This window comes from Ursus maritimus, unplaced genomic scaffold (genome assembly GCF_017311325.1).
Source record: "Ursus maritimus isolate PB19 unplaced genomic scaffold, ASM1731132v1 scaffold_1, whole genome shotgun sequence".
Classification (NCBI taxonomy): Eukaryota; Metazoa; Chordata; class Mammalia; order Carnivora; family Ursidae; genus Ursus; species Ursus maritimus.
Window position 1 is genome coordinate 11053967 of NW_024423343.1, and position 25818 is coordinate 11079784.

The following is a 25818-nucleotide window of genomic DNA, read 5'->3' on the forward strand; positions in this document are numbered from 1 at the left end:
TACATTATATGTCAACTACACTTCAATAATAAAAGAAATACTACTGGACTGTTAAGCATCCAACTCTTGATTTTGGCCCAAGTCATGATCTCAGAGTCATGAGATCGAGCCCCACCGGGGGCTGAGAATGGTGGCTGCTTAAGATTCTCTCTCTCCCTCTCCCCTGCCCCTCACCCCAGCTCATGCATGTGCACTCTCGTGCTCTCTCTTAAAAAAAAAAAATACTATTGGAAACCTTAGTAAGTATCCTATGAAGAAAGATTTCTTCAACACATAAAAATTGGAGGAAACTTAAGAAAAATTCGAGGAACCTTTTCTGACTGAGGGGTTCCTACAGCTAAAGAGATCCGTGAGGTGCACATTGGCTCTCTCTGTTGAATGATGCGACCAAATAGGACTGCCACCTTCCCTAAAACCATCAAACAATCAGAGAGGAAGAGTCAATGTCAACTTCTTGGTTTCATAAGAAGTAACTAAATTTTGGCCCAGGTCTTCTTGGCTTCGCCATCTCTGAACATCCTCCTTCCACCAGCGGCACTGAAGTTTTTGTTTGGTTTACTCTTGATTTATTTTTCTTCTTGGGTGCTAGACATCCATAAGATCTGAGGGGAATTCTCAGCCCCAACCTTCCTACCCATACACCTGATACTCTTCTCCTATGATTGTTCATTTAAGCACAAAGTGTAATGGAGCCAGAGTCCCTAACACGTGGTGTCTTTGCTAGACTAGTTCACTTCAGTGTGACTCACCTTCCTCATTTTCAGATCAGGACTGTTACCTGCTCGGAAAGAGTTGCCGGGAGGGTTGCATGGATGATCCGCGTGGCATAGGTAGACAGTGTCTGGCAGGAGACACGCACTCAGCCACCCAGACCACTGTTGTTGTTATTAAGGAAATGACTCCATGAGATTCTCAGACATTCTCTTGCTCTGGGTTCAATCATCGCTGGTTTTATCTTGCGCTTTATCTTGTAACAATAATTTTTAATATGCATTATAGCACTTTTACATAGAAAAGCCTTTTTAAAAAATAGTTTTTAGTATTTCAGCAGCAATTGGGTTGGTGTTTGATGATTTTCCCTGGTACCTCAATTGTTTTCTATCCATATTTTTTAATTCAATAGTTCAAAGGTCTATTCTGTTTAACTTTTCTTTTGGAGAAAAACCTGCCCATATATTTTATACCCACTATGAATTCAGGATGTATTTACTAGTGAGTAAGGTCCAAATTTCGCTTTCCCTGTATTGCTGCCCTCATTTTACTCAGTGTAGGTTGTCAAGTTTTTTTCTGCAGGAAGGAGGTATAGATATACTTTTGAGTACAAGGGAAGGAAGATTAGGCCAATCTTCCCTTTCTCATTCTTAACCGCACAAAGTAAAATCACTAAAGAAGTAATACAACTTCTAGTCAAATTCTAAACCAGCACAGCCACTATGCAGCATGGAGTTTCCTCAAAAAATTGAAAACAGAACTACCATATGATTCAGCAATTCCACTTCTGGGTATTTCCCAAAGAAAATGAAAACACTGACTGGGAAAGATATAAGTGCCCTTATGTTCATTGCAACATTATTTACAATAGCCAAGATATGGAAACAACCTAAGTGTCCATTGATGGATGAATGGGTAAGAACAATGTGGTATATAAATACAATGGAATATTACTCAGCTATAGAAAAGAAGGAAATCTTGCCATTTGCAACAACATGGATGGACCTTGAGGGCATTCTGCTAAGCAAAATAAGTCAGACAGAGAAACGCAAATACCATATGTTCTCACTCATATGCGGAACCTGAAAAGAAAAACAAAAAAGAAAAAAAAAACCACTAAACTCATAGATAGAGAGAGCAGATTGGTGGCTTGTGGTTGCCAGTGGTAGGGCGTTGGGGGGATGGGCAAAACAGGTGAAGGCTGTCAACACGTACAAACTTCCAGTTAAAAAATAAATAAGCCTTGATCATGTCATGGACAATGTGGTGACTTTAGTTAATAATACTGTATTGTATATTTGAAAGTCGCTAAGAGAGTCGATCTTAAAAATTCTCATCACAAGAGAAACATACATCATAAATATAAATGTACAATTCACTAAAAACTACTTCCAAAAACTTGAGTCAACAGAAATTATAATAACCTTCAAAATAGAATCTAGGAGACACACTGTTAAATCATTGCGGTTTCCTTAATCACTATCGTGAGACTACCAAAAATAAAAACAAAATTGAAATGACCAATGACATTTGCCAAACATTATGCTCTTTCCTGTCATTCCCACCAAATAATATCAAGAATGATAGAACTTTATGAGTTTTAATGGTCATATCTGTGAAGCTAAGGACAGTGTATAAATTGCTGGCTTGTGGAAAGAGAGAAAACGTGAAATATCAAAACAGCTTGCTTGCTCTCTGTGAAGCTCCAGGGCTCTGGTCTCCATTGCTAGCAAATTTTTCACCAACTGCCTTTTTCTTCAGTCAGCACCATATCCGACACGTATTATCCTTGCTACCTAATAAAACAAATTTCACCAAGTTATTTTTTCTTCATTTCATTTACCAATGCTCCCTTTTTACAAGTTGACCTTCTCTGCTTCACGGACAATGGTCCGTACACTCAATGTGACCAGCTGTGGAGTCTTTGAGCTGCTCCGGCATTTTGGGGGCAAGAATTTTTCTTTTTTTTAATGATTCCTGTCAGTCATCTATTGGGCAAGTTCATGTCCTACTCACATGTGTGAGATACACGGCATCTCAAAATTGGAGCCCTGAGAATGCAGCCTCCCCCACTTGTCATTCCCTCTGCCCTCCCCTCAAACAACGCGGTCAAGTGAAAAGACTGAGTTTGAACATCTTCAGACCTGGGAGGCAGCAGATTCCACTTCAGAACATTGCAAAATGTCAACAGAGTTTTCTCATCGTTGGTCAAATGTGAAATATGCATCCCTCCCCACTGCTCTGATAGACACTCTTCCAAAGCAGCTCTGATCGACTGCTGTCCAAGGGCGCCATTCACATTCGTCCTGCCTTTGGAAATGACCACCCCTATGGAGCAGTGCTGGGCACTGCTGGTTCTCTGACCCTCGGGAGCCAGGCACATAACATCAATATAAGAAGTATGCTGGTCCCATGGATTGGGAGAGCCTGTGAAAACTGTCCATTCCACCAAAAGACACCGCATCTTCTAAAAACACTGAATGACCACGCTGGCCACTTCCTTCCATGTGTGATTCCAGGCCCGACCTCAGGCAGTCCATGAAAACTCATGCAGCTAATCATACCCGGGTCCGTCCAGAAAAGGGGGTAGATCCATATGAACAAAGTGATTGCTCTAGTGATGACAAGACAGAAGTGTCACCCCCTTGTGTTAAGCTCCACCATCCAGCCAGCCAGTACTTAGCACTTTGGTGCTTTGGGAGACGCTAAATAAATCAGTAACGTCTTAAAGAGCTCAGGAGTGTAAATGCCAGCGCCAAAACAAGGCATAGACAACGTTCCTTCCCTAGAGTCTCCAGGATCTCCTGCGGCTCCGGGAAGAAGTACCACCCAGCTGGTCTAGCATGAACCATGTAGACTAGCAAAGGCTGGTCCTCTGACAAAGCAGCCCCGGCTTCCTTCTCCTTACCTGGCAGAAGCTTCCTACCTGAACTTCCGATGCCCCCATCACCATCTCCAACCTCTTTCCTCATCATGGGAAAGGATTTGACATTATGCTCACAATAAATTATGTGGGTTATTACAGTATTGTCTTAAGAGCACCTACATTTTAGTAATGCTCGCAAATCATAAACTCCAGATGGTAACCCCTAATTTTAGAAATTATCCACATTTAAATAGTAAGATGGAGTTTTTAGGGCAAAAAGGGAGATTATTCTCAGCACCCCTGAAGTTATAGGACTGGGAAGTTACTTAATCAGCCCAATATAGAAAGCCAGCCTTGCGCACGCGACATTTAACTTGTTAGACCAGTTAAGCAACTTTGAAATCGCTCAACACAGTACGAATCACTGGGAGTCAGGCAGATTCTGTCCTCTGTGCCCCCTTAGGGCGCCCCTAGCCCACAAGGTTTTACCACCCCATTGCCTGCCAGGGTCTCCTTCCAGAAGCACTGCACTATTATTATACCATACTCTTGTCACTTCCCACAATCGAAGTTAACCTAGTCTCAATCCAGTTCTTATAAAACATTTCTAATATAATTAATTCACAATAAATTGTTAACGGTTGAAAAATGCTCAATATGGGTTCTCTTCCCCCAAATACTAATGTGTTAGCAGGGGGCATCCAAGGAGAAAACAACTTAGCTCACAGAATAAATCTCTCATGGGCTGGAAGTCCAACTGTGCAGAACTTGGGTCCTAGCCTGTTTTAGTTACTAACACTTACCGACAACTGAATATTAACCATTCGGTGGGCACTGCCTGGGGAGATGTGGTAACCAGTAAGGCAGGCTACTGAATTCTTTGTCAAGAGCAACTAAAATGCAAAATCCACAAAGCCTTACAGTCAGAGCTCACCCCTGCGGTCCCACATGCAACTAAAATTAAATCGTGCGTGTGGGAAGCAGGGCATGCACCAGGGACCCTGGTAGAGGGGGAGGGGAGAGCAGTAACATCCTTTTGGTATTCAGCTTAGAAACTCTAATAGCCAATTGAAAAAAGGAACCACGTCTATGTGTCTCTCTCTCCCATACCTGTAATGATTATGTTGCCTTTATAGTTGAAAGCACATGAAAAGATCTCATCCGTGTGCCCTTCAAGAACCTGGAGGCACTGACCGGTCTGAACATCCCAGATTCTAGCTGTTTTGTCAGCGCTGCCAGTCAGAAGGCGATTCCCTTGGGGATTGAAAGAAATCTACAAGAGAGAAAGGAAAACGACAGGTTTGTGTAATTTGATTCCTGACGTATTTTTAATTGGCTAAAAGGGGACATGACTAAGCACCTGTCATCTTCCCAGCTTGGCATTTATTCTTACATAGAACAGTTCCTCCCTGAGGGGGGAAATTGTAGGGACTAATACATGAAGATTCAAGTCTAGACAGAAAAGTATAACTGGCCACCCCATCCCCACCCCACATTCTAAGAATCAAGACCAAACCTCCCCTCTAATTCAGGTATTCCCCACCTAGCTTCTTTCCAAAGACTCAAGATGCATACAAACAAATAGGCAGAGCCCTGGTGAGGATGAGTCCAGCTCCTTCAAACCCAAATCCCCATGTCGGGGCACCTGGGTGGCTCGATCGATTAAGAATCTGCCTTTGGCTCAGGTCATGATCCCAGCCAGGATCCTGGGATAGAGCCGGGAGTCAAGCTCCCTACTCAGTGGGGAGCCTGCTTCTCCCTCTCCTCCCTGCTCGTGCTCGCTTTCACTCTCTCTCTCAAATAAATGAATAAAATCTTAAAATATATATATATAATCCCTATAATCCAACTTTCTGTAATCAAAAGCATATAGATCCTCCTTCAATCTGTGAATGTCAGGGAGGACTTTTGTTCTACTGCCACGCAAAGTAAATTACGTTGTATAAATACGTCCTGAGTGCCTCCTACGTGCCAAGCATCGTCAAATGGTATCTGAGCGACTGTCAAAGGAAACAGTTCACTATTCCTTTGGGCCCCATGCTTACAACCCTCTCTAAATCATCATACGTAAGACAACAATTTGGGTCACGTCCTCTTTGACTGAAGGTTGGATGAAGGCAAGGCTCAAGGGTGTGGCTTTTTTTGTCCCTGTGTCCCTAGTACAATACCTAGCACAGGGAAAGCTCTCAAAAAGCATTTGCTGAATGAACGAATGAGTGAATGAATACCTTCACTTTGTATCCCATAGAAACGCCATTGCTGAATGGCAATTCAATAAGTAATGTATCACATAAGCCTAAAATGCAATAATGGAGTGTGCGAACTCTTTATATTCACACATACACAAAAATACGTGCGTTTGTTGCATGGACCACATCATGCATGTCAATGGTGATCAGATCCGTCACTCAGCAACATGGCCTGGGCTCTCTTCCCAGACTGTCTCCCACAGCCACACTTCCCTGTCTCCCTTCCTGCCAGGCCCTAGAGGCTCCTAGCCTACGGAAGAGAAGTGTTCTGTGTGGTCTCAGAGACCAACCTTGAAGGGCAGGGGCTCCTGACCACCAGCAGCAGGTGCAGAGGAGGGAGGGGGAGGGGGAGCACAGCAGGGGGTGGTTCCAGGGTCCAGGGCAGCCTTCCCGGACCTGAAGCCATCAAACTGTTCCTTTAAAAGCAAGGAGCAAATCTGATCTCAGGTACGAGACCAAGGAACTGGACTGCGCTGGGTGGGAGCTGAGAGTCACCAAGTCCCAGCCTTTGCGGAGCTTTTGGAGGACACAGCTAAACGTCAGATTACTGATCAGAAGGCCTGGCTCGGTGAATCAGCTTGTGGGAGGAGCTTAGCCAAAATCCTAAACTACAGCTTTGAAGTTTCAAAGTAGGTCATTTTAAGCTCTGTTAAGTGTTAAATATTTCCAGGAAATACTTTCTCAATTGCATCTAATTTACAAAACACTTGATACTTGCTGCACAGCGTGTTTTTTGCATAATATATACTTGTGTGTCTGCTAGGACCAGGAAAAGCACTTCATAAGTTTCTTAAAGAGCTTTAATAGGTATTTTCAGCTAACTCAGTCTTTTGCTGATGGCTGAGGAAAATGCTGTTTTATACTTTTTAAGAGGTTTTAGGAAGCATTTATTATGCTAAGTTTGAGGTCACACTTAAAAATATTGTTTTTAGGTAGCTGATTTCTAGAAAGAGCGAGATAATTGGACAAACCCTAGTGCCAACAGACCTATTTACACTAAGCATGCTATGTTTTTAAAACTAGATAAATTGCTCCGAATGAGAAAGCAACTCACCTTTGAAATTTCGCCTTCATGGCCTTCCAATGTGGTAATGCATTTTCTTGTGGCTGCACTGAAAACTCTTGCTGTCCCTTTTTGAAAGAGTGGAAATACATATAAATTCATCTGAAATACAGAACTTCGAGCCATGTGCCCTGAATTATGTAGTACCTATCCCTGTGACATAGGGACTCTGTGCTGCTTGTCTTCTTGCCTGCATCACCTAAAACTGCAAATGAAATCTGGCGCCACTGCGGGAGGAGAGGGGGAACAGGTGCCTCCCTAGCCCCGAGCTGATCAGAAGAAATGATGGGTTCCGAGGTAGAAAAGGTGGGGGAAAGAATCCAGAAAGAAAAAGTATTTTAGTGGGAAAAGGGAAAATCAAAACAAGTTTTGAGAGGCTGGTGATGAAATAAGCAGCCAGACCGGCATCACACACCAAATAGGAGTCTAAGGTTACAGAAGGTTCGAGAGGCCTTCCTGAAAAGGAGCAACAGCCACTACTCACTGGGCAAAGAACAGGCACCAGGGAAGCCTTTCTACAGAAAGAGCTGGTAGAACGGTTTGTTCCCCGTTGTATCTCCAGGGTCCAGAAATGCAAAGCTCCCAGGAGACACTCAATAGTGGATGATGGATGGATGGAGAGAGGGTGGGTGGAAGGAAGGAAGAAGTGGTATATGTATTTCCTTAGAATTAAGGAATGGAGGAGTTAAATAAATGTAAAAGGAGAAGAACAGCAGTAGTAAAATTGTCAGAAAAAAAGTTAAAATTTTTCTGGCCTGGTAGGGTAAAGGCTGCTCTGTTATTGCAATTACAAAATTACATAGAGGCAAAATAGCAACAATAGGGAATTTTGGTTACTTAATTTTCATTGACAAGAGCAAAACATCTTAGTAAATTTTTTACTCGCCCTTCTGACAATGTCAACTTCAGGAAGAAGTAGATGAAAATTGCTATTTTACGATTAATATGACTAAAAATATAAAACTTGTTAGTAGGACATTTCAAAAGCCTTAAAGTGACCAATGTGCTTTAAGAATGTGTTAATAGGGCGCCTGGTGCCTCAGTAGGTTAAGCGTCTTCCTTCAGCTCAGGTCATGATCCTGGGGTCCTAGGATCGAGCCCCACGTCGGGCTCCCTGCTCAGCGGGGACCTTGTTTCTCCCCCTCCCTCTGCCGCTCCCCCTGCTCATGCTCTCTCTCTCAAATAAATAAAATCTTTTTTAAAATATGTGTTAATATCAGGGTCCCTGGGTGGTTCAGTCAGTTGAGCGTCCAACTCTTGATTTTGGCTCGGGTCATGATCTCAGGTCATGAGATCGAACCCCATGTTGGGCTCCATGCTCAGCAGGGAGTCTGCTTGGGATTCTCTCCCTCCGCCCCTCCCCCCACATGCTTGCTCTCTTTCTCTCTGTCTTTCAAATAAATAAATGAATCTTTAAAAAAAAATAGAATGCGTCAATACAACAAAAACAAATATCTTGCATCCTGTAATTCTCCAAATTTCTCAAAAGCATTTTTAAACTTCAGAAAACACAGAAATAATATAGCCTGAAACAATATTTTTTAAAAGATAGAAATATGAATAAGACACCAAAAAATACTTCAGCCTTGAGCGTAATTCCACTGAGGAAGTAAAAGGTGATAAATATGAAGAAACAGGTGCAGCTTCACAGCTTCAACTAACCCTGCTGAATGGATCCAACTTTAAGGGAATAAGGGCAAGAACCAGAGTTAAGTATACACGATTTCTCTAAGCAGCAAGACTTCGTAGAGGGCGCAGAATGAGACGAGGTTTATAAAACACACCAAAAGGAAAAAAAAATTTTTTTTTGAAGTAGTGTCTTATTATACAAGGAAAGAATGGAATCACTGCTAGGGGACATAAGAGAGGATAAAGAAAACAGAGGAATCATTGACCTTGCAGTTAATTCTCATCCATCCCTCAGGATCCTGATCCCCAACCCTGCTTGTTTCTCCCTCCATAGTGCTGACAATCTCCTAATATCTGACATTCTCTATATTCTAACATTCTATGGAAAACACATAACATGGTATTCTTCATTGTCTCCCTCTCCAAAATATAGCTCCCGGAGGAAAGGGATTCCTCTCTCTTTTGTTCATTGATATATCCCATGTTCCTAAAACAATTCCTGGCACAAAGTAGGTTCCCTATTCTCGTTGAATGGATTTCTTTTGGATAAGTGAGAATGATATTTAAAATGAAAAGGGTAGATTAATTACAGTTGAGGGATGATTTTAAAAAGCCAAGCTCTGTGAGAAGATGAAAAAGTAAGTAGTTACTTTGAAACATAGAGTTCTCCAAATTCAGGGCGTTTATATTCCAGGATATAGAAAGAACTTTATGTATGATCAAAGGATCACCTTTGAAAAGTCCTAGGCAGTAAAAGAACAGCATGCAAATGTAATTTTGAAAAGGGAGACGAAGGTGGAATAAAGACTCTGTAATTAAAATGAATCACTGGCAAAATTCTACAACTGATTATAACACAAAGGATAGGTGACTACTTAACAGTATGTTAGTCACAAGGAGCAAATTCAGGCAAACAAAGAACAAGTCATGTCTGAAAAAAGCATCCCATTTTGGCTAGAATTTCTTAAATGGCTGTTAAGAAGTTTACATGGACATTGAAGGAATTAGACATAATGAAACATCACGTGAGATTATCAAAGGTGTGACTTAGACACAGGGTAGGCTGATGTGTGCTGCCGCGGTGATGATATAATCATAGTACAGCATGATATGCACTCGTGGGGAGGTTCCGCGGATAGAATAGAGTGTCACAGGTGGTCATCACAGAGATGATGCAGACAGAGCAGAGCATGATGTGTGGTTGTCAAGGAGATGAAAACACACAGCGTAGCATCATACATGACATCAAACCGATAATGGAGATGTTGTGTAGAGTCATCTGTGGACTACGGGAAGATGGCACATACCCAGTGTAGCAACATATGGGGTCACCAACAGATGGCACAGATAGATTGTAGCATCATATAAGGCATGATGGATATGACATATACTGTATCATCACACACAGTGGTCTGGGAGATGAGGCCACATGGTGCAGCACTCCACAGGGTCATCACGGAGATGACGTAAACACAGTAGAACATATACAGCATATATCCCTAGGACGTGGTCAAAGACATGAATAATGGCACGCCAGTATGTATCAATAGAAACATTCAGCAGTAATGATATACCATGACACATACTTAAAAGTTGATACAGAATGTGGCTTCATATGTTTTTGTCAAGGATATGACGCAGACATCTTGAAGCATCCTTCACTGTCATCAGGGAGCTTACCCATAGGACAGCATCATCCCTGGCTATCAGGACAGGGGGAAGTCACAGCGTAGCATCAAATAGAGCAGGTTAAAAGATGACACATAGTGTAGCGTGATATGCGGTTGTCAGAAAGATGATCTTAGCATAGATTCACATATGATTATCAGAGGCATGGCTCAGACATGTCACATCCTGGGATTTGCAAAGACAGAAGTCTTCAGGCAGAAGATGCAAACATGCTGTGGGTCATACATGGTGTTATGCACCAGGTTGTATCCCCCACCAAACTCCTGTGTTGAATTCCTAACCCCGAGTACCTTACATGTTGACTTACTTGGAGAGTGAGGCTTTAAAGAAGAAATAGGTTAACATGAAGTCATTAGAGTGGGCCCTCACCCAACATAGCCGGTGCCCTTATAAGAAGAAGAGATGAGGATACAGACACATGTGGAGGGAAGACCACGTGAAGACACAGGGAGAAAACTGCCACCTGCAGGCCTCAGAAGAAACCAAGGCTGCCAACACCTTGATCTCAAACTCGTAGCTTCCAGAATTGTGAGAAAAGAAAGTCCTGTTGTTTAAGTCGCTTAGTCTGTTGTACTGTTATGGCAAATGAATACAGTTATCCAGGAGATGATGCAGCCACGGTATAGCATTACATGTGTTGGCCACAGACACACTGTAGCATCGTACATGGTGGACCAGATGGCACAGACACTCACATCATCACACGTGACTGCCAGGAGACCACCCATAATAGAGCATCATACAGGATTATCAGAAAAACATGCACACATAGCATCTAGTTTCCTCCGTTGTCAGAGACACGATGAGACGTAGTATAATTTCATACGTGGTTGCCAAGGAGATGACCCAGAAAGAGTGTAGCATCACTTTGGTTGTCAGGGAAATGATGCAAATATAGCACAGTGACATACATCATCAGGGAGATGACACCTAGTGTAGTGTCACACGTGGTCATCAGAGTGATGACATAGACATAATTTGTGTCAGATGTGGATATAATGGACTTGACACAGACATATGTCATAGGTGCTTATCAGGAATATGAGACAGATTGATTTCAGCATAAAAAAATAGGAAAATAACACAGAAATAATGTGTCATCATACTGTTTCCAAATGGCGCAGACATGGTGTGGAGTCCTACGTGATTATCATGGACATGACACAGAAGTCGTCTAGTCACATCGACGGCATCTCTGAAACGTCTGGAACATTTCACATAACGTAGCACGGTTTTCTAGGATATGACGCATAAATTATGTGGCCTCGTGTGTGGGAATCGAGGAAACGCTCACAGTAGAGAGCATCATACGTGGTTTCAAGAAGAGGATGTAGGTGTTGTGAAGAACACGACACAGACATGGTGTAACACCGTACGTGTTTTTAAGGAGATAACACAGAAATAGCATAGCATCCTAATGATTGTCGGGGCGAGGATGTGGTTATCAGGATATGATACATGGTGTGGCATCATGAACGGCGGCCAGAGAGGTGAGGCAATCAGAGCATAGCATCATAAACGGAGGTCCGTGAAGTGACACACTTTAACATCACATGACCTCATTAATTGTGAGCACAGACAGCACAACATCTGAGCCCACCCTGGAGATGACACCCACTACAATATCACACATAGCACTCAAGGAGGTGACTCTAAAGGACTGTGGTAAGCAGACTTCAAAGATAGAATTCAGATATAATATGGAATCTTGTAGTTTCATAGATGAAGGGATCCAGACATAGCAGACCTTGAAGACGTGTTCGTCAAGGTGATGGGTTAGAAATATTACAGCGTCACACATACATTTCTAGGAAATGCTGAAGGTATGGTAGAGTATCATACATGCTTATAAAGGATTAGACGAAGGTACAGTGTAGCATCGTCCGTGATTTCAAGGAGAATGACGAGGACTGTAAATTAGAACACAGCAGTCAGGTCTATGACACAGACACAATACAGCATCATACATGGGCATTAGAGGGATAACGCAGACTCAGCGCAGCTCCGTACGTGACCATCAGGTGGATGACACGGGGCAGCCTTCAGGAAGAGGACACGCAGCATCATACTCTGCCATCAAGGACAGGACAGCATCGCACACGGTAGCTGTGCGTGCCAAGGAGATGGGGAGATAGAGCAGACATAGTATCACATGCGGTTGTCATGGATGTGACATAATGACATAATGACAGGGTGGCCAGCAAACGATGCAGAAGTTGCATAGCACCTTACATACTTGTCAGGAATACGAGGTTCCCGTGAAGATGACCTGTTGTTTACTATCATAAATTATCATCCAGGACACAGTGTATGCGTAGTGTACCAACACAGATGGGTGTCAGTGAGATGCTACAGACATCACACAGCATCGTATGATGACCCAGAATATACCACGATATACAGTTACCAAGGGGATGTGAAGACCCAGTGTAACCTCAGGTGTGGTTGTCAAGGAGATGACGCAGACATTGTAACCTGCGGTTGCCAAGAATATGATGCCGACATAGCGTATTGACTGACATCACAGGGACGAGAAAGATGCAGCTTCTCTCACAGCAGGTCATCAGGTGGACGATCAACCGCATAGAATTATACATGTTTATCCAACCAGTTAAATGGATGAACAGGTGACCTACCATCAGCTGAAGCAGTTGCAATAAGTTTTCCAGTGTAATCAAAACAGCTGTCTAGTATTTCGTCATCGTGGCCTGTTAGCGTTGCCACACATTTTCCATTTGTGGCATCCCACAGCTACAATAAAAAAAGAAGGTGACTATGACTTCCCGTCTGAAGTGCGAAAATGGGAAGAAGTAGTCTTTATGGCATGCTATGGCTAGCTGAGTAACCGTGCAAGGCTGTGTGTATCGTTTTCACAGGTTCCGTTAAGTTTACCTGGATTCATGACAAGAGACCACAGCCAGCCCTAACACAAGGCACACTTTGGACAAAGAGAAGACCGGAGACAGACATTTAGAACAGGTACTGCAAATCTGCCACTATGTTAGGAAAAATCTCAAAGTGCATGCTTCACTGATTGGAGTGGAAATGTCCTCTTTTCATAAGAAGGTCATCGAATGATAAGGAGCTTGATGTGAAACTAGAATGCTAGAGAGTGAAAAGTACATTAAGGTTATAATACAGCGGGTATGTAATCAAAGATTAATCCCAGAGCATAAGCTCGTAGCAACAGAAATTTAGAGGCAGGGAGACATTGTGTTGAGCCTCCTTGAGATTCACTCTAATCAAAGTTTAACAAACGAACAGAGAGACATTAAAGAAAAATAAAATGCCTTTTAAAAAAGATCTTATAATAGGTTTGATTCAACTAACATGGTTTTACTCTTATCATCCTTCCTTTGAACTTGGGGGATCAGAAACTTAACATTTAAAAATACCAATTATTTATAAATTAACATCCTAATTTTACAGCACCTTTGAAATGTGGTAATGTTGCAATGAATATCTGACACAGTAAGAAGTGCACACAGGAGAACTGTAAGCAAAGATATTTCTTGAGCTCACCATGCAGGTTTTGTCCATAGAGCCAGTTAATATCAGAGAGCAATCCCAGTTGAATAAAGCACTGCTAATCTCAGCACAATGCCCAATTAGGGTATGCACCTTCCTACAAAATGGAAAGGATTCACACTGGTGAAAGGATATGTGCACAAACAATGACGTCAAGTCTATTGGTGTGAGAGTCAAAATTGCGGTTTTTACAAAATAGTATCTTTGATGACAAAACAATGATGGTTCTAGTATAGCTCAAAAACAGTCAACGAGGCTACTAATTTCATTTCTGCAAAAATATATTTACATTTGAAGCACTCAAAAATAACAGTACTTAAGACTTCAGTAAGCCATGGGTAAAAATAATACAGTTGGTCTGAAATTCTGGAAGTATTCTGACACCAGATCAGTGGACCCCTTGGTGGTTCAGAAGCTGCCCACCAAATGTCTGAAGGGCCCTTCCTTCTCCCTCCTTTGTTGGCGTATCCACCTTGACCTGCTACCCCTGGTCATTAGCCCCTCTACCAAGATGCAGACAAGTCCAAGGCGGAGCTTTCCAATGCAAATAGTCTAATTTAGTTAACTTCTTAGCAACTAGAACCCAAAATAATTAGGAAGGAAATTGAAGTTGTTGGACTAAATTAAATTTGGAAAATTAGCCATGATTTATTTACTCATGATATCCATGCCTGCCACAATGACAAGCCATTGAAATTTGATTACACAGTACAGGGAACAAATAACAGCCATACACCCAGGCTATTGTGAACATTTTCCTTCTATGTTCCAGTGTGGCATTATGTGCTCAGAATTCCAAGAAAGCATACATTTTTTTTCTGGATCAGAAATATCATTAAATAATGAATTAATTCATTAGTAATTCATTAGGTTCATCCTATTCCTAGAGTCCAAAGCATAGTTTAAATAGATATGAGAGTAAACTAACGAACAGCAAAGACGATCTTACGCTGATCCAGATTTAAAAATCCTTAAAGACAGAGAATACCTTCCAGTATCAGCTTCCCACACTGCAACAGTATGGTCAAAAGACCCCGTGATGATTCTGTTTCCCGAGGTGTTAAATGACAAAGAGATGATTTCAGCTGAATGTCCCTAGAAAGAGAGTGGATATCGTCATGCATTACCTGCAGGAAAACAATCTCAACAAATGCACAATGTCGTAGTTTAAAAGAAAATGCTAGAAAACACAAAACTCGATAGCGCGAAAACGTGGTTGGCTGGAGGGTGGGAATAGGGAGAGACTGCAAATGGGCACAGGTATCTTTGGGGGAAATTCTGAAAACTAGAGTTTGGTGAAGGTTGCACAATTCTGTAAATTTACTAAACGTTGACTTCTACACTTAAATCAAGTCCATTTAACTTAGTAAAACTAAGGAAAACTGGGTTTTGTTTGTTTGTTTAATGGGCAGGAAGAAGATATGATTTGGGAAAACGGAGGGCTTCTTTCACATTGTCTTGAAAACACTTTTTAAAAGTCTAAAGAAAAAAGAAAGAAGAAAAGAAAAGAAAGAAAAGAAAGAAAGAGGGAGGAAAAAGAAAAGTTAAAAAAAAAAAAAGGCTGGGGCGCCTGGGTGGTTCGATCAGTTAAGGTTAAATGTCCGACTCTTGGTTTTGGCTCAGGTCATGGTCTCAGGGTCCAGGGATCCAGCCCTGCTTAGGGCTCCCGGCTCAGCAGGGAGTCTTCTTGTCACTCTGTCTCTCCTTCTCTCTGACCCTCCCTCTTCTTGCTTTCTCTCTGTCTCCCTCTCGCTCTAAGACAAATAAATAAATCTTTAAAAAAAGAAAGGCTCTATGCTTTTTGGGTTAACAATAGGTGATAGGTAAGCTTGTGAAATAAAGTTAATAACTTAAAAAAGGATATTCTTATGATGATTTTTTTAAAGATTTTATTTATTTGAGAGAGAGAGAGAGAGAAAGCAAGAGCGGGGTGGGGAGGGACAAAGAGAAAGGGAGAAGCAGGCTCCGTGCTGTGCAGGGAGTCCAACACACCGGGCTGGATCCCAAGACCCTGAAATCATGACCTGAGCCAAAGGCAGTCACTTAAATGACCGAGCCACCCAGGCGCCCCTCTTATGATGATTTAACATAAAAGAGGTTAATAAATATCTGGCCTTGGCCTGTCACTTAGTCACTGTCTAGGGCCCATGTATCAAACATTGAGACAACAGGAAGTTGCCCCTTTCTACGGCAGACCCTGCATGCTGTATACCCCTTGTTTCCCTAATTATTTTGGCAAATGAACATAGTTTTTTCAAGAGTGAAAAAGTTCATTTACAAATCAAATTACTGGTTGATTCCAAATGGCAAACATTAAATGTAGCTGAACATGAAAATTCTAGACACACAAGACGAATGTGTTGTCCGGTGCAGACAGTTGCAGGTGTGCCGAAGGAGAGGCATCCTCTCGAAGACTGTTAGGCATCGGTCTGAAAGAGGAGGTAGGGCAGAGGCAGAGACCCGTAGAGATGATGAGAATAAAGATCAAAAGAATATACTTACATTAATGTTGGCACTCTGAATTCAGAAAATCCCTTGGTGTTGGTTAAAAAGAGTGTTTTTACTCTCTCTTTCTATCCCATTTTTTAACTTTCTTGGAAAAAGCTCTCCTAGGAAAGGGGGTCCTAATTTGAAATCCATTTATAATTTGAAAGGATAAATATTGGATTTCCCACCCCACTGTTCCCACTGATTGGCACAGAGAATCACCCTGTGTACGGTAGTTTGGGCTCGGGTGGAGGAAGCAAAGGAAACAGGTGGGAGGAAGGTGCTGGGCGCGTGGTGGTGACGGACAGAGGCCCCCGTGGAGACACACCACCAGCTCTTGCTCTCTGGGCAGTGCCCTTTGGCCTTTCTCCTCCTGCCACTTATCCCTTGTCATTTCAGTCTTTGTAATACAGGAGGCTTCTGAGACCAGGCGGTAGTGGAGGACGGTGTGAACCGTTGTCGTTTTAAGGACTCTTCTGGCAAGTGTCTCCAGTTCTGCCTCTTCCAGAAAGTGCCATCCTCCACCTATTCAGCTTTAAGCCAGATAGATGGCGCTAGCTTTCAAGCTATTGTTGGTATGGCTTACAGACGGAAGCGAGTCAAAATTAAAAAAGCCCATGTGGCCTCCCCAGCATCACAAAGTCTTTGGGAATAGCCAGCAAACCAAATGGGACAACACTTTTCGCTACAGTCTGAAAACCAATAGCTCAAAAATATCCTCTGACGTAGAGCTCATTTTGTAATAAGAATATGAATAAGAACAAAGTCAAGTAATAGGCTCATGCTCGGCAATGGCCGAGGAAAATGCACAACCCTGGAAGCTGGTGACATGGTGCACGTACCCTTAAAGTGAACACTTCCTCTCCATTCTGAATGTCCCACAGTTTGGCTGTTGTGTCCATGCTCCCAGTAGCCACCAGCGTGCTTTGAGGATTGAATGATAAACACACCTGAATTACAGGAAATGGAAGAGATTTTAGAAAGATAGAGTTTTGAATTGTGAATTTTGTATAGAAAAGCTTCAAGATGAACCGCCTTAGTTTCAGCCTAATTCTCTGTAAAACACGCCGTGAGATGCCGGGTGGCGTATGGGTGGCCTGCTTTCTGCAGGTTGAATCTTGAAGAAGAGGCTGCTTTGCTCTCAGGTGGGCAGGGGCACTGGCACGCCTTGCCACCTCCAGACCACAGGAGAACAAAAATACAAGCAAACCCATCTCCTTAGAGCTTCACGCTCTCTGGCTCCCACCTTCCTTGTTAATTTCACAGTCCTTTCCAATCTGCCCCCTCACCTGCCAACGACTTTGGCTATTGGCTCACGGTCTCAATTCCAAGTCCTCGGTGGCCTTCATGTGAGCCATCAATCCAGGAGCCCAGACCCATGACCCCGCACTCCCTTTCATAATCACTCCTGTGGCCACACCCTGGACCTCAAGGTCACTTTTTCTAGAAAATTCACTATGGATACATCCATCTCTCAGGACAATTTCCCAAAGCTTCCACTTTCTTCCTTACCAAGCCACCCCCAGGATATCTTCCATCTCATTGAGTCCCCTGCCTCTTGCTGCCCCCCCATTCAACTGACACCCCGGAAGCATCACTCCTGCCAGCATCCCAGTACCTTCACTCCTTGTCTTTCCCCAGCACCGTCCATAAGACTCCTAACAACTGTATCAAGCTGGCATTTCACCCACTCAGTGGCCCTCCGCCATCACTCAGCTTGAGAAAACCGCCTGGCAGATTACAGGTGCCTCTCATTCGTGCCTTCTGTCCTCAGCTGCGCCCTCAGCACCGTTGCGTCCCTACTGGAAGGTGCCTCTGGCTCCGTACTTTCTCCCTTCCCCCACTCTTGTCCCCAGTGTGTCCTCATCCCTCCCCCACAGATAACCTGGCCTCCTCCTACTTCCCTGAGAAAACTCACCTATGGGGGGACCTCCCTCACCTGGCCCTCACTTCCTTTCCCTTTGTTGTCAGGTGCAGAGGGATCCCTACACCCCTCTGAGACACCCTCTTCCCTGCAATCCTAGGGGAGACGTGCCCACTAATTTTTCCCTCCGTCTAGACTGGATGTCCCCCAGTAGCCTATAAACAGGCTTGAGCTCTTCCCACGTAAAGATAAACCCTCCTTTGACTCTAGGTACCCCTTTTTTTAGCTGCCTTTTTTTTCCTTTCACAACCAAATTCCTTGGAAAAATCGTGTACCATCACCACTGCCTGTCCATCCCCCGCTACTTCAACTCCCCTGGAACCACTCTGGTTAAATCATCTGAAGGCTCTGTGGGTCACCCCATTAAGCTCCCTGACGCCTGCAGTGTTGACTCCTTTGTTCTCTGTATTTCCTTCCTTCTTAATGTTTTGACAGTGCTCTGCTTTTCTTCTTTTACCTCCTACATCTTTTTTTTTTTTTAATCTTTTGGAGGATTCTTCTCTTCTCCAGCTCCTCAAGATGCCATCACACTTCTCCCCATGCTGACCCTCTTCCTTTCAGAAATTGCGATTCTCAGTGGTTCCCACGGCAAACCCCATTGCCAGTGACTCACACACCCACATCTCCTTCCCCGACCTTGTACTCAGTTCAGCCCCAAAGGGCCTCTGTGTGGACATCACACAGGGAGCTTGGATCAATCTAAGACACCCAAGTCATATGATCACAAACCTGCTTGTCCTTTTAGATAAAGAATTGGCGAATGGTCCTGCCATTGTTTGAAGTCAGGGAATGACCCTGGCGCCCTTCTTCTCCTTCACGCCTCACATCTGCCTGGTAACCCAGTCCTCCTCCTCCCCTCCAGCCTCTCTCGCATTCTCTTCACCTGCCTCATGACAGGCCTCCGTTGTCTTTGCTTGGACTGCAACGAGACAACCAGCTGGCCCCTACTTCTGATCGTACGTCACGCTGCCACAAGAAGGATCTTCCCAAAGAGTAAAAATGACCATGCTATCTCCCACCTAAAAAGTCTCAACAGTTATCCACAGGAAAAAGTCCAAATTCCTTAGCACAGCATATGAATCACTCCTATGGCTTTGCCAGCCTCCCGCACTCCAATCACACTCACCGTGTGATACGGCTTTGAACGGGTGCAGGTGCACAAGACATGGTGCCTTTACCCCAGGCAGCGGGGCAGCACCAGGCACCCTCGGCCGGCACCTCTGACCACGGGCAGCAGGCAGCTCCCCCCCACCAGTGTGTTGACCTATTGTGCGCATGTCATCACGGGGGAAGGTTGGCAAGTGCCGCTCCGGCCACATGGAGCCCTCTGAGTCTGCAAGCACCCACCACTGTTGCACGCCTCCCCGGGCCTTGGCCAGTGCAGCTCCCGCTGCCCGGACAACGTGCTACCTCTCTGCACAGCCTTTCCTTAACACCCAACGCACCCCGCAGGGTGCGCCCCTCTATGACCGCACTAACCCTCCCAAACTGCTAGCACAGCTACAACAGCTACAACACGTGTCTGGACTTAGTTATTGATGCTTCTATTCCGTCCACTGAGCTACAGAATCCCTGCAGGACAAGAACCACGTGCGATTCTATTTGGTACGCCAAGCACACAGGCCAGGGCTTCACACACAGTCGATGTTTAGTAAATATTTATTGGATTGATGTTGTTGACTATGAAAAATGTCAAAGTCTTCCTCGGAACTATATATAAAGAGAACTTTCAAAATTCCAAGGGAGTACGAGAGTGAGGATAACGTCTTTCATACGACTTTGGACAAGTTACTTACTCTCTGCCTTGGCGTCTTCAACTGTAAAATGGGGAAAGATCTAGCTCTTAGGGTTGTGACGAGGTGCCACTAAGCTAATACATGTGAAGGGCTTATATATTAGCACAAAGTTGTCTTTTGTGCACATTGAGTGCCATTTAATGGGTCGGTTATAATTTTGCACTGCAGTATCCTCCAGTGTCTGGAAAATATTAAACATAGCATGAGCCCTTATTGGATGAATACACATGAATCCAAAGGATAAATATAAATAAATTTTACTCCTAAAATAAGCAGGCTGTTTATTTTTAAAAGCTATCATTTGTCCCATGGGGTGCCAATTATCTCACTAATTGTTATAAAATGTAACACAGAATTGGCCAAGGGCAAGGTCTTCCCAATAGCAAAAGCTATTTAGAGTATCAAACTATTTATGCAAATTTTGGTTCTAATGATATCCAGAAAACGACCAGCCTAAATATTTCACATGATATAAAAAAGTTACTTTAAAAGCTATTTTAAGAATTTTATCAACCCTCTTCAAGTCAGTCCTTTAAAAGTAAGTCATTGAAAAAGAAAAAGTGAAGGTGGATATTATACTCAAATGTTTATCATATTACACATCTTCTTAATCAATGTAGGATATGGGTCTTTGACAACTGCAAGATATAAAAACTCAGTTTATAAATTACACGAATGCTTCCATATAAAATACATACAAACTAAAAATACTGGTTATAATTACAAAATTAATCATAAAGTTAGAACCACTACTTGTATAATGGACTACCAAAAAGAAATAACAATAATGTGTTGACGTAGGTCCATCGATTGCAACAAATGTACAGGTTTGGTGGGGGATGTTGATAATGGGACATGCTTGGGGCAGAGCAGGGAGTAAATGGGGAATCACTATACCTTGCACTCAGTTTTGCTATGAATCTAAAATTGCTCTAAAAAATAAAGTCTATTTAAAAAAGAGAGAAAGAGAAAAGGAGAAAGAAAGAAAGAAAGAAAGAAAGAAAGAAAGAAAGAAAGAAAGAAAGAAAGAAAGAAAAGGAAGAAAGGAAGGAAGAAGAAAAACATAAAAATATAATGAAATAAATATACTCACTATTTCTGCTGTATGACCCCTAAAGGTATGGTAACATTTTCCCGTTTCCACACTCCATAGCTTACAAGTCTTATCGAAGGACCCAGTGGCAATTTTGTCACTAAGATTAAAAAAAAAAAAAAAATGTGGACTTTGGAAACAAATTCAAGCACAGTATATGATACACTGAATTAAGACAACAGATATTAATGCCTGGGTCTACCACTCAGGACTTTACTTTGTTTTTAAAACAATAGCAAACTGACATTTGTTTCAGTGGACAACAAAATTAAGGTCTAATTTTTCAATTGTATCAGTTTTAGTGTTTAATTTAAATATTTTACATTAAAAGCATACATTTATGCCTGGGATTACAATAAGTTTTTAAATTAGCACATTGAATATGGCACAAAATTTAGTTTAGAAAATTCTTACCAAATGGAAATGAATAATGTATGAGTTGCAGGGACATAGAAAAATTCTATTAGCAGGTCTACTGACAAGGATAATGTTGAATTTAAAAGAAGAGGAATGAAAAGATATAAATCCAATTTACCATATGGCTACATAAGGTTTTGAGAACTTAGTGTCTTCTTGGAAAAATAATGCCAATATTACTCTAACTGTAAGGTCTGTGAACAAGAGGAAAGGTCTAGAGTGGAAATATGGTAAAGACCAGTCCCTTTCAAACAAGAGGCTTCCCATATATACTGTGGGTCAGGGTCACTGTCAACACTCGATAGGTAAGAGTAGGTTGGCCTGTTTAACCTTTGATCATGGAACTAAATCTTTTCCTTTACCACTGACCCCCTTTTATAGCAAGTCATCAATTACAGTTCAAGTTCATTGTTCAAAAGCGTGAGGGGTCTTAAGACCCAAAATACATTTCCTAAAGCAAATTCTATGTGCTTGGCACAGCTGCAGAATTTATATTTTCTCCAAAGTAACACTGACGCTCTGCATCTCTCCTTTGTTCTCAGGCCACCCACGGTGTTTCTGTGGTCTCTGATACTAAAGGGAGTGGGGTCCTTTCTGTCCATGTTCCAGGGGCAGTTTGTTCTGGAGAATACCCACCCACCCTCCTAGAGCTTCCCAACACTCAAGGCTGGTTGTCAACTCAGAGTCTACACTGGCTCTCTCTCCATCCAGTCTAGGCATTCCTCATCAGCTGCTGATGTCCGCCAACCTCTGCTCAGACATGCCGAGAGCCCTGTGTGCTATCTATGCCTTCTCTCCCATCCCTCCTGCCCCTCAAACATACTGTCTCAAGTTGCTGCTGTTTCTCGATTAATTCCTGTTCTATCATACACTGTTCTTTATATCCATATGCCACCACATGATAAAAGATAATACTGATTACATATTTTTTTAGAATTACTTTATTGAATCAAAGCTTACTCCTGACCTAATGTATAGAACACATAAACACTAAACTGGCTGAAGTTCATCTCTCTCCCCCGCCCCCCACCCCGCCTTTTCTCTATTTCTCCCTCTTCTCTCTCTCTTTCTCTCTCTCACTCACACATATTCCCTCTCATTCTTTTGTGGCTACCTTGAACTCATTCTGCTGAAAACCCAATGCCCCAAAAATGCCATAGAAAATGCTGCTTTAATCCATACATAAATCATCAGACTATGTAATTGGACGAGTTCTTCATCGGGGGTCTTGGTAGAATCCAATAGAAGGGCCACAAGATGAAGCGTTCGTTCTTTACCTCTCTATCCTCAAAAAACTTTGCTCTCAGATAGGCATGCAAAAGTATCATATCTTTTAAGTAGACTTTATAGGATGTACTATTATAAAGAATATACTTTTAAAGTCCTTTAAATAACATTGCAATTAAAGTAGAAATTATGCTAGAAGTAAAACATTATCATTTATAATTTCAATAAAATCTTTCTCTCCCACAGGTTGGTGCAACAAGGTATTATAAAATTATCATTGTCTACCATGTAAAACTGCACACATCACAGTTAAGTTTTCGGTAACGCAATTGGAGTATTTAATCATTTTAATGTACCAATTAAGTCTGACTGTACCATCACAATTACTGCGTTTTAAAAGTGTGTTACGTTTTAAAGAGATGTAATGACATTAGCAACCTACATATTGAATTTTTAATATTTATGGTATAAAATTTTGACTCTAACTGCATCAAATTTCTATAAAAATTCCCTTTATAGCACCTGCCACTATCCCACACTGCTTTCATCCTCTCCTGAATCTATCACTTTCTCTGCCTCCAACTAATCTCCTTGCCTCCTGTTTCATCCCACTCGAAACCCCCTGGCTCCTTGTCTCTGCCGGAGCAGCCCTCCGAAAATAGCACTTTCATTGAGTCCCTCTTTGTTCACAAAGCGTTCATCACAACTCGGCCCTCCAGAACGGAGTTCGAACTCACAGAAGGCTCTGATCTCGCTCACGTTGTTTCTCACCAGGAAAGGTCCACTAGAGAGCCGGGGGCGCTGAGCAATCCAGACGAAGTCCCACCTAACCTCCGGAACGACAGGGTGCCCTCACCCAGGACGTCCCCCCTTCCCTCTGTCTTCTACCTTCCGCGCTTCTTCGTGAGCCTCCACCAGGAGAAATCACGTGGATCTTTCTCCTCTTAACTTTGAAACCATTTGCTGTTTTGTTCTAGTCATCAAAACACCTATATTTATTGAAACAGCTTGGCGAATGGAAAAAGTCAAAGTGAACCATCAAGAAAAAAGACACACATTAAAATTTTTTACTCAAATATGCAAGGTCAAGGCCTTTTCTTTGGCTAACCAGAGCTCATTCTTTGTCTTCCAGAAATCATATCCAACCTCTACAACTTCCAATTTTTTTCTTAAAAATGGAATGAGAACATGAACATACTTGCAGAACCATCTGAATACAAAGGTTTTCTAAATGTTTCAATGTTTTCTCTAATTTTTACATTGATCACATCTACAACTTCATTTACTAGTAATTTTTTTGAAGATTTGCCTTATCTATGTTTTCACAAAAAAACAACACCTTTTTTTCATACTCATATTTCATTAGTTTAAGCAATACTCAATTAAATTCCATAATTACAGTTGAAAGCACAGCCAATATAATCAGCCTGATGGACAACCACAACTAACTCTTGGTAGGTTTATGCCTAACCAGTGGGACTAGAAGTGGGGCATACCAGTGGTATGCTGGGCATAACCAGCCACTGGGACTAGAAGTGGCCCAGTTGCTACAAGCATTCAGGGAGCAGAAGGATAGCTAGAGAACTAACGTAATCTGTTGAATCATTTAACTACAGGTTGGTTGAAAAATGAGATTATACTTCGTACCATTATGTAGCATGTTACTATACACATTTTTTTCCTGCTCGAGACTGTAAATGAACTTCTAAATGAGGTAAACCACATTATGTGGGTATACCACAGTCCCTCCCAAGTGAAGGGACTCAGCTCTGCTTGAACTTGGACTCTCGCTCTCCTCTTTAGTACTGTGTGATCCTGGGAAGGGGACTTGAACTTTATGTACTTCATATGAGAACAGTAATATCTGTCCCAAAACTCCTTTAAGCATTGGAGAATGTTTTTAGAAGGCTTCCAAAGCACACATCAGGCACTTGACAAATGTTAGTTCTCTTTTTCCTTTCCTCCCCCAATAAATGGAGGGAGACAAGAATAAACAAATTAATGGATTAATAAAGAATAAGCGAATGAGTGCATGTCTCTGTACCCATACGGATTGTTGAATGCTATGGCATAGACCACATTCCTGTGACCTTCCAGGGTGTGAAGCTCCTCTCCAGATGCGGTGTCCCAGACTTTACACGTCCGATCATAGCTCCCTGTGATAAAGCTAACACAAGGAATAGACGTGAATCACAAAGTGACAATAGCAATGCATTAATAAAGACCTCATTTTTTTTTTTTACCTGCAAGACTGTAAGCCCATTTATCTTGCTTTTTACAATGGAATTTGTGGATATAAAACAGTTAAATTGGAAACAATATCTAAATCCTTTGATTAGAAATTTTCCAATTTATCCTTAACCCAAAAAGTAGTCACTAAATAAAGTAATACTGCCAATAATAATTCTTATGATATAAATAATTAATAATTAAAGCATTGATCAGTAATATTTGCTGAAACTCTATCATATCTCGAAAAACAGCATCATTCTTCCCATTGGTCAGACCATAAAATCTTAACACCATCTTTGATTCCTCTCTTTCCCTCACATCCCACACACAATCTATTAGTAAATTCTGCTAGCCCAATCTCAAAACACACCCCTGGGGTGCCACTTCTCACCACGCTCCATTGCCTCCATCTCTTGCCTCAACAAATGAAACCATCTTCTAATGGGTCTTGGCTCACACAAGGTCCTTACAGATCTATTTTCCACACTGAAACTGGAGTAAATTTTTTTTTTAACATTCTTTAGATGGCTTCCTAGCAATCTAGAGAAAGATCCAAACTTCTGCTCATGGCCCACAAGGCCAGCAGCACTGGCCGTCTCTGGGACTTCAGCTTTGCCCCAAAGCACACCCTGAGCCACCACACTGACCTCTTTGCTAGTCTCTGAAGAACTCGTTTTTGTTTTTCCTTTTAATACATGCTAGTTCTTCCGCCCATCTGGTTTATCCCCATCGTCCCCAGGACCTGGAACATGACTGGCACACTAGTAAGTGGAACATTTGCTTAAGATTCACAATCCTCTTACGTGACTATCCTACTACAGGAATAATTAGTATGTTGGCCTCTTAAATTTTAAAGAAAAATAATAGTATCTTAGTTATTCCTTAAATATTCCATTCGGAAAGATAC

General features: G+C 42.3%; 1 protein-coding gene across 1 annotated transcript in view; it reads right to left on the minus strand.

The window, feature by feature from the left end:
• Positions 1-2472: 2472 nt before the first annotated feature.
• Positions 2473-25818, minus strand: part of DAW1 (dynein assembly factor with WD repeats 1) — a 37579-nt gene continuing 14233 nt past the window's right edge. The window contains exons 5-13 of the mRNA XM_040636428.1: positions 24724-24846; positions 21036-21135; positions 17065-17172; positions 14724-14830; positions 13730-13832; positions 12844-12958; positions 6881-6957; positions 4688-4850; positions 2473-2507 (exon numbers count right to left, since the gene is read on the minus strand). Of these exons, the coding sequence (XP_040492362.1) occupies positions 2473-2507; positions 4688-4850; positions 6881-6957; positions 12844-12958; positions 13730-13832; positions 14724-14830; positions 17065-17172; positions 21036-21135; positions 24724-24846 (931 nt within the window). The remainder of the gene's footprint in view (positions 2508-4687; positions 4851-6880; positions 6958-12843; positions 12959-13729; positions 13833-14723; positions 14831-17064; positions 17173-21035; positions 21136-24723; positions 24847-25818) is intronic.